The 9543-nt window shown below is 37.6% G+C and overlaps 2 protein-coding genes across 2 annotated transcripts; one reads left to right on the forward strand and one right to left on the reverse strand.

Moving 5' to 3' along the window:
• Positions 1–989: 989 nt before the first annotated feature.
• LOC114760293 (WAT1-related protein At3g18200) lies at positions 990–2685 on the forward strand. Its single transcript, XM_028949549.1, has 7 exons — positions 990–1177; positions 1275–1337; positions 1425–1541; positions 1618–1864; positions 2045–2203; positions 2288–2439; positions 2523–2685. Exons 1-7 carry the CDS (start codon positions 990–992, stop codon positions 2683–2685), a joined length of 1089 nt encoding a protein of 362 aa, XP_028805382.1.
• Positions 2686–3677: 992 nt separating this feature from the next.
• Positions 3678–5781, reverse strand: LOC114760296 (T-complex protein 1 subunit delta). Its single transcript, XM_028949552.1, has one exon. It carries the CDS (start codon positions 5643–5645, stop codon positions 4044–4046), a length of 1602 nt encoding a protein of 533 aa, XP_028805385.1. The 5' UTR covers positions 5646–5781; the 3' UTR covers positions 3678–4043.
• Between the last annotated feature and the right edge of the window lie 3762 nt (positions 5782–9543).

Below are 9543 nucleotides of genomic sequence, written 5' to 3' on the forward strand. Positions count from 1 at the left end.
GGAGTAGTATGTACTATGATTCCATTGATATTAATAATTGAAATTCACCTCTTCTTTTACACAATCTTACTAAGCCTCGATATAAATACTAATTTATAGAAAAATATTTTCAAAGTAAGAGTAAGGAACGAATTTCAGGCTGCAAGTATAGTTGGGGCAAAAAAAGCTATCCCTTAGCAGCAGTTAGGTGGTTATGACAAAGTTGAAATAGTTTCAGGGCATAATGTGAAGTTTAGCACATGTGCTTTGCCCTTTCCAGGACCTCTTCTTTTCTTCATGAATCATAAACAATTCCCTAAATCATGAACAGTGGCACATGCCCTTTAGGTAATAATATTATAGAGAATAATAAACAAGAAAGTTATACAGAAAAAGTGAAAGTATGAATTAGATCCACTTTCTCTGTTTACTTTCATTCTTCGTTTCAGTTCTATCTCTTTCTTATGACACTATATAGTATGCAATCATTTTGCTCATTGTAGAGAATCATTCATTGAAATGAAATGAAAAGACCTTCCCAATTTATCTACAATAAGCAGCCGATTCACATCATTGTTGGAATCATTGGATGTCTTCACATTTTTTAAAAACATGATCAGTTATTGGTTGGGTTATATTTAATGTTATGTATATGCATATGGATTCCTCTAAAATGATAGATTCGCGCAGCAGTCTCAGTAGAATAGTTAAATAAGGGGATGGTGGGAACATGATCATACAAATGATAGAGTTCGGCCGCTATATAACTACCTGGCTAACGTGATCCACCTTCCCTCTGTCTCCCTCCAAAATATTCAGTTTGAAGTCAATATATATATATATATATATATATTTATAAATAACTTAGAATCAATATTATTACATAATATGCTAACCAATGAAATTCTTAAAAAAAAAATCTATTATTTTAAAGTCCCTTCAAAAGTTTTCATTATATAAGTTCCTCCCCTTCGTTGTTATCCCTCACAAGTCTTGAACGAATAACCAGAATGGGAAGTGTTGTAACAGAAAAAGTGAAGCTTCTTGTGGCATTGCTGGCTCTCCAGTTCTGCTTTGCAGGGTTTCACATTGTGTCTAGACTTGCACTAAACATTGGTGTCAGCAAAGTTGTATATCCCGTCTATAGAAATATAATCGCTCTGTTTTTGCTGGGCCCTCTTGCTTATTTCTTGGAGAAGTGAGTTTCTATGTGAAGCTTGTTTTCACCTTTCTTGTTAATATTCTGTCGTATCGTGGAGTTTAACTCGGAACAATGTTTTTGTCTCTGTAATCAGGAATCGAAGGCCACCTCTTACTTTTTCTTTACTGGTTCAGTTCTTCCTTTTAGCGTTACTGGGGTAATTATGGAAATAAGCCTAGTTCTTTGTGCTCTTATTTTCTTCCCATTGTTTCTGATCTTTTATTCTTGATCTTCTTTATCGTAGAATTACTGCAAACCAGGGGTTTTACTTGTTGGGACTATATTATGCATCTCCAACGTTTGCTTCTGCAATGCAAAACTCAGTTCCTGCCATCACCTTTGTCATGGCCTCAGCTCTAAGGTAATCAAGTTTTCTATTAAACATGCTTCATCTTCCTCTGTTTTGATATCTTGAAGATTTTATGGCTCTTTACCAGGCTTGAGGAACTCAACATTGCAAGAAGAGATGGACTGGCAAAAGTTATAGGAACCATTGCCAGTGTGGGAGGCGCTTCTGTGATTACACTCTACAAAGGACCTCCTCTTCTCCACCAGATGGACCATGTTCAAGCAAACCCTACCTCAGAAACAGACCAATCTTCCATGAAAATGCAAAATTGGACATGGGGTTGCATATACTTGCTTGGACATTGTCTATCATGGGCTGGCTGGATGGTTTTTCAGGTCTGCCCATAATGATCATAAAATTCAAATAAAACCAATCTCTGGCTTCCTCCTTACTCTAGTATATATCCAAGCGTGGGCATGCAATTTCCTACATCACCATAAAAACATGAAGTTTTACTAGTCTCATCCAATAAATCATACTTCTAAACCAAGTTGTTGATAAACAATTCTGTGCAGGCTCCTGTGGTGAAGAAGTATCCAGCAAAGCTAACACTCACGTCATTTACATGCTTCTTTGGATTGATCCAGTTCTTGATCATAGCAGCCTTTGTAGAAACTGATACGGAGCATTGGAAAATACAATCCACAGAGGAGCTTTTTACTATCTTATACGCTGTAATCCTAATTACTGCACTTCTGCAATGTGATGATTGAAAGTTTAAAACTCTTATTCAACTAACTGTTGCATGATCATTCCAGGGAGTTGTAGCATCTGGCATCGTCATCTCTCTCCAAACGTGGTGCATTCAGAAAGGCGGTCCTGTGTTTGTTGCTGTCTTTCAGCCCCTGCAAACGTTTTTAGTTGCTGTTATGGCAGCCCTGATACTTGGTGATCAGTTATACTCTGGAGGGTAAGCAGAAAAATTAACCATAAAAATTTTCCTTTTAATTCTGTTTATTTTTAATTCTAACCGATGAATTTGTTTTATTGCAGTGTCATTGGTGCAATTCTTATTGTGCTTGGCCTCTACTTGGTCCTATGGGGCAAAACTCATGAAAAACGGATGACTATTCCAGAGGAGCCATCATTAACCAAGCCACTGATTAATTCTGAAGAGACCAGAAGAGTTGATGCAGCTGCAGAAGACATACCCTGACATGCATTTGTCCACAGAATAGTGCCTCTGTTAGCGGCATCTCTGGTAGTAAAACTAAACTTAGCCTATCCAAATTAGTTGTTAGAGTTAAGGGCTCAAGCTAAGCAGGCTTTAGTGAGAAAGCTTGCCGATTCATATTAAGACGAGTCCATTCAGTGTTCGTGTTGATTAGTAACAAAATGTGGTTAGTTGTGGGCGTACGTGTAATGTCCAGGGGCTTGGAGTCACTGTACATTTCACTGACATGTATATCTTGAACTCTGAAGTTGGGTGGAAATGCATTTGCTGCCTGGATATTGCTGAAAAGCACTTGAGGGAAGATTCGAACCCCAGTCTTTCTATATGGACGCAGACCCAGTCTTTCTCTCAACAGCTTGGCAAGCTCATATTCTAAGACCCTTTTTGGCAGAACAATGGAAATTCACTATAAGTACGTTTCATGTAAGACGAGACAAAACTCCTCTTACATACTTGTCTCGTATTCCCTAAATCACTATTGAAAAGCACCTTATAAGCTACTTATAAGCTGTTCTAAACGGGCCCTAAATCATTAGTGCAATGCATTGGTCATGTGAATTGTTTCCTAAGCAGACGGTGAAGTAGAATATGAATAATAATGCATTGGTCATGTGAATTGTTTCCTAAGCAAACGGTGAAGTAGAATATGAATAATACGAATACCCCGTATTCGGAGCATCAGCATTTCATGGCCAAGAGATTCCCTCTTGAGTTTCACACTAGCAACTTGGGATTTTAATGGAGTGATGAGAGCCTTATTAAAAGTGTCATATTACAAGATTTCAAGAAATCCAGATTTCAACACATGGTTCATGCATTGAAAGGTCATTAGATGTTGACATTTCAATAACTCGAAAACTAAGAATTCTTGCAACAGCTAAAGTGGATAGGAATCGCTCGTTAACCCACATCATAATCGTCATCACATAATCAAGCAGCACAAAACCTATAAGCACATAAGAAGACAAAATTTATAAAATATTTTGGGCTATTCCTCACCATAATTGATGAATTCCATCAGGCTCCCATTCATCACAAAGTCATACAAAAAATAAATCTGTATCGTAAGGGGAATATAAAGACATGAAATAACATGGTAGTGGTCCGAAGGAAGAGATCTCTGATTCATATTCTCCCAAAACACATTAAGTGAAAAAGACTTGTAATGACTTTATGAAGCATCACAAGGCCATCGAAACTATAAGAAAGCAGGAACCAAAGCAATTCAAAACCACTAACAAAGGTCACTAAAAGTGCATAAACTATCAACTCGAAATATGGCACGCAACACAAGATAATGATTTAACGTTTCTCCAAATCTACTATTGTTCCAGCCCACACTACCTCACAGTCACAATATCGTCAATCTTCAAAATCATCCGCACGCACTCCGTAGCCAAGGTGATGGCACTTGTGCTCACAAGCAGTGGCTGCACCACATTCTCCTCCAAAATGTTCGTAATCTGCCCCTTCCTCACATTAATTCCAGCATTTATTTCACCCTGTGCATGGCGATTCCTCAGCTCAGTGACAATAACAATCGGATTTAAACCTGCATTCTCAGCTAGCGTGTAAGGAATGACTTCAAGTGCCTCAGCAAATGCTCGAATACAATGGCCCTCCATTCCGTGTAAAACCTTTGCCCAGGCACCCAGTTGCCTCGATAGCTCAATCTCTGGGGCACCACCACCGGCAATCAAAAACTTCTTGCTGACTAAACATCTAACAACACACAAAGCATCGTGCAAACTCCGCTCTGCTTCATCTATCACCAGCTGATTTGATCCCCGAACAAGCACAGTTGTAGTCCTTCCCATATCCTTGATACCAGTGATTTTGACAATCTTCCCATCCCCAAGAGAAACCTCCTCGACAAGATCCGCATGTCCAAGCTTCTCAGCACGGAAATGCTCAATATTTGCAATCGGCAAACAATTCAGAGTCTTTGTAATAAATTCAATCTCATCTCGTTCCACATCCTTGACCACCAAAATTTTAGCTTTTGCAAGGTAGTGCAAAGATAAGTCAGTCACGGCATCTCTTAGGATACTCTTCTGGATCAACAACACATTACAACCCGTTGCCTTTATCTTCTTAATCATGCCCAGAATATAATTCCGCTCTTCTTTCAATATTCTATCCATCTGGCTGTAATCACTAACCACGATACTCTGCTCAATATCAGTCTTGGGGGGAGAAATCTGGAACTGAATCACAGCAATCTTAGCATTTTCCATGCGGGTAGGACCTCCGGCAGCGTGACTAGCCTTCTTATCAAACACCAATCCCTTCACCATTTCAGTGTCATCTACAGTTCCACCAAGCTTCTTCACAATCTTGATGTCACGAAGATCGACCATGTCAGGCTGCGCCGGATCGACAACCGATAACACAGCATCAACAGCGAGAGGTGCCAGCAGCGTCGAGTACTGACTAACCACTTTGCTATTAAGCGAAGTGCTAGCAGACTTGACCAAAGAATCACGGTCTGAAAGCTCAACAGGCACAGCCATAGCAGTAAGGACATCAACGGCTTTTATCGAGGCCTTGTGCAGCGAATCCGAAACGACAGTAGGATGAATCCCGTGCGACAGAAGTAAAAGACATTGTTCAAGCAGCGCACCGGCAATAACCACGACGGTGGTAGTACCATCACCGGCAGCGGCATCCTGGGACTTGGATAGCTCAACGAGCATTTTCGCAGCGGGCTGAAGGACTTCCATCTTATTAAGAATAGTGGCGCCGTCATTGGTAATGATGACCTCGCCGGAAGCCGTGGAGATCATCTTATCCATACCCTTAGGACCCAAACTGGTCCTGACAGCGTTAGCGACGGATCGAGCGGCGACGATGTTGGCATGGCGTATGTCTTCCTTGCGCTTGTTGTCGACGTAAGACTCGGTTTTTGAAGCTCGAGGTTGGGGAACTGCAATCGCAGCCATTGATTACCACTGAACCTCTTGCGAGAAGACAGAATGGAGAGGGATGAAATAGGAAGCGGGGAGAAGTGAGAGCCAAATCAGAGAAGAAAACCAAAACCCTAGAAATGAAAGTGGTGAGTTGAAGTGAAGGCTTGCTCTAGAACGCGGGTAGTTCAAGAGGCTTCCATTTTGCTATGATTACATTAATTTTGGGCGAAAAATAAAAAATAGAATTGGACTAATGTTTTTCTGTTGTCGCCTAATAAAAGGACTGATGTATGCTATACCTATATGTACGAAATTTTCACATATGAAATATATTAAATATTAAATTGGATAAATTATATTGAGAATTTAAAAAAAGGAAAAATGACAAAAAAAGCCCAAACTTCTTATTTCAATTCAGAAAGCTAAGGCTATGAAAATCCAAAGAAAAAAATGTTGCCTTATGTGGCATTTTTGAAATGTTGTAAAATAACCTAAATACTCTAATGCCAGGTTTGAAAAAAGGGTTAAGGTGCGTCCAGCACCCCAAACTATTTTTCCAGGTACACCCAGTGTCCTAAAGTAATTTTCGGTGCATCCAGTGTCCCAAACTAATTAAAACTAGGGGTGTTCAAGGCAGGCCCGTCCCGGTCGACCTGTTCCGATCCCGGTCTTATTAGGACGAGACGGATCCGTCCCGAAATTTTTCAGGACAGGACGGGGTGGTCCCGTCCCGGTTCCTTTTTTTTAATTTTTTTAATTTTTATCCTATATATAATATCATTTTTTTCATATTTTTTTAAGATTTGAAACTATTGTATGGAACTATGGATATATTTATTTAGAGTTTTTATATTTGTTAATGATTTGAGATTATTGATTATTAGAATTTTTAGCAAGTTTTTATTGTGTTAAAAGCTTTTGTTTAGAGTTTTTAATGACTATTATATGTAATATTTTGAGCTTTTATTTAAGAGTGCCCAAACAAATAAAAAAGAAAATAAAAATATGTTTTTATAAGGTTTAAGCCCAAAAAAATATAATTAAAAAAACCATATTTTTTAAAAAAAATTAAAAAAAAGTTTTAAAAAAAATTTGGGACGTCCCGGGACCGAGACAACCCCAAGACGGGCTGAGGACAGATTTTCTATCCTGTTATTGTTCATCAGGACGGAACCGAGACGGGCATGTCTCGGTCTCGATCCGTCCCGTGAATAGCCCTAATTAAAACGGTGCATCCATATCCCGGGCTAACAGAAAAGTTAAGTTTAACCGTTATTTGTTGACTCAGCTGAAGGTTGACCGACGTGGCGGACACGTAGGCGTCTGATGTGTATTATTTTGACGGGCCAAGGTGCGCCCAGCATCCCAAATTATTTTTCCAGGTGCGCCTAGTGTCCTAAAGTAATTTTTTATGTATCTAGTGTCCCAAACTAATTAAAACGGTGCGTCCACATCCCAGGCTAACAGAAAAGTCTCATTTGACCGTTACCTTACTGACTCAGCTAAAGATTGACAAATAAATTTTATATGGCGGACACACAGATGTCTGATGTGTATTATTTCGACTAAAGCTACCAAGGCGAGCCCGGTAGCAGCAGGTGTTTTTTCGGAAGGCGACGACGATGTCAACAAAGTGACCAGAGGAAAGTTCACTGCGTTATAGGAGGAGGAAAACAAACGCGAGTTAGATGAGGAGTTGATAGAGACAGAGATGGAAGTGTGTGGTAGAAGAAATGGGATAAAATCTTAAAGACGAGGATGGGATTGAATGGGTGGTACATCTACCAAGATTTAAGAGGGTGGATCAATGGTCTTCCTTTTTTTTAAGTTTTAAAACTGGCAAAAGATAAATGTTAGAAGAGAAGGAAATAAATTGAATTTTCAATCAAAATAATACATATCAGACACTTGTGTGTCCACCATCTAGGATTTTTTGGTCAACCTTCAGTTGAGTTAGTAAGGTAATGGTCAAACGAGACTTTTCTGTTAGCCTGGGATGTGGACGTACTGTTTTAATTAGTTTGAGACACTAGATATACAAAAAATTACTTTAGAACACTGGGTGCACCTGAAAAAATAGTTCGGGGTGCTGGATGCACCTAAAAAAATAGTTCAGGGTGTTGGGCACACCTTGGCCCGTCAAAATAATACACATCGAACGCCTACGTGTCCACCACGTCAGTCAACCTTCTGCTGAGTCAGCAAATAACGGTCAAACTTAACTTTTTTGTTAGTCTGAGATATGAATGCACCGTTTTAATTAGTTTGGGACACTGGATGCACCGAAAATTACTTTAGGACACTAGGTGCACCTGGGAAAATAGTTCAGGGTGCTGAGCGCACCTTAACCCTTGAAAAAATAGAGAGAGATGACAGTTTTCATGGAAACCACCCCCACCCTTGTCGTGCTTCTTTCTTTCTCGCATTCATCATCCTCATTCTTGCCCTAAAAATGTCGGCAAGTTGAAGAGTTTCTGAAGTAAAAATAGTATGTGTAAGAGAGCAGAGGAGTTCGAAGTGGAAGGCTGGTTTTTTGAAAGATGAAGGTTACTAGGTGTCCTTAATTGGGTTGAAGGATGAAGGTTCATGATTGGTGATTCACTATTACAGTAAGCATCACTAGCGTTTGACTGAGCTAAGTTTGGAGATTTAAGTTTTTGGTGGGTGGTCAACATGTTTGGATAACAGAGAGAAATGATTGATTAGTGAATATTTAGAAATGACACAAGTATGTTTGTAAGTGACTGAAATGGTGATTGGTTGAATGTCAATATAACATCATAAATTTTATTTTAAAATTTATGTAAAAAATAAAAAAATAATTAATTAAAATAATATTTTTTTTATTATTATTTGGAAGGAAAAAAAACCACCAAGCTTTTTCCACCTACAGTGGAAAAAGTGGGGTGGCGAGGATTATTAATTGAGTAAGGAAAAATGGGGGAGGTGCATTAATGAAAGAAGAAAAAATGAGCCACCTACAATGGAAAAAGGGGGTGGTGAGAATTATTAATTGAACAAGGAAAAACGAGGGAGGTGTATTAATGAAAGAAAAAAAAATGAGGGAGAAGACTGTTGAAGTTGAAAAATAAATAAGGAAGAATGATAGGATAAGAAATAAAGCATAGGCAAAGAGAAAACGAGAGAGTGAGAGGCACAGAAAGAGAGAATGAAAGAGAGGTAGAGAAGTGTTTAGCCATTTTAAAAGATAGGACAAGTTTTAGAAATAATTTAGGTACACAAAATTATTTCTTTTTATCAAACTTTTTTATGAATATTTTTTATGTATTTTAAACTTTCTAATGACAATGTTGTTGTAGTGTTTAGAAAAAATTGTGGTTTGAGTACAGAGTAAGTAGCGATTTTTAACAATATATGACTGTAGAAATTTAAAAATAAATTATTAAGAAATTTTAATCAGTTTATATTTATTTATTGATTGTTTTGAGAATTTTAAATTAAGATTTTAGTTGAAAAATGTATTATTTAAGACATATAGAATGTTTTTACTGATTAAATTTAAGTTAAATAACTTATTTGAGTTATTTAATATATTATTGAGATTTTAATCAGGTTAAAATATGAAATAGGTTAAGGATATATTATTAGCAAAATTTTGAAGCCGGAAACTTAAGTTATAAATTGAGAATCAGTTAAATAAAACCAATATTTATTTATAATTTGACTAAGTTACTTGGGTGGAGGAAAAATGTTATTTAAAGTAAGAATTTTTGGGTAGTAAATATATGTACATATTGGTAGTAGTAATAATAATAATAAATTCTGTGTAATTTAAGTTATTTATTTGTACATATATTAAATTGTGTCTGTATTATTTGTAGATTATCTTGTACTTCAAAGTTTGTAATTTGTGTTTTTATTCCTCAAGCTGTGAGGTTAAGCTTGGAGTAGAGGTAACCAGGATTAATTT

This window comes from Neltuma alba, unplaced genomic scaffold (genome assembly GCF_004799145.2).
Source record: "Neltuma alba isolate B1F8T4 unplaced genomic scaffold, ASM479914v2 tig00010970_pilon, whole genome shotgun sequence".
Classification (NCBI taxonomy): Eukaryota; Viridiplantae; Streptophyta; class Magnoliopsida; order Fabales; family Fabaceae; genus Neltuma; species Neltuma alba.

Coding starts and splice junctions, on each gene's coding strand:
- LOC114760293 (XM_028949549.1), top strand. CDS start 990: ATGGGAAGTGTTGTAACAGAAAAAGTGAAGCTTCTTGTGGCATTGCTG. Junction 1,542..1,617: donor GTCATGGCCTCAGCTCTAAG/GTAATCAAGTTT, acceptor GCTCTTTACCAG/GCTTGAGGAACTCAACATTG. Junction 2,204..2,287: donor TTTTTACTATCTTATACGCT/GTAATCCTAATT, acceptor TGATCATTCCAG/GGAGTTGTAGCATCTGGCAT.
- LOC114760296 (XM_028949552.1), bottom strand. CDS start 5,645: ATGGCTGCGATTGCAGTTCCCCAACCTCGAGCTTCAAAAACCGAGTCT.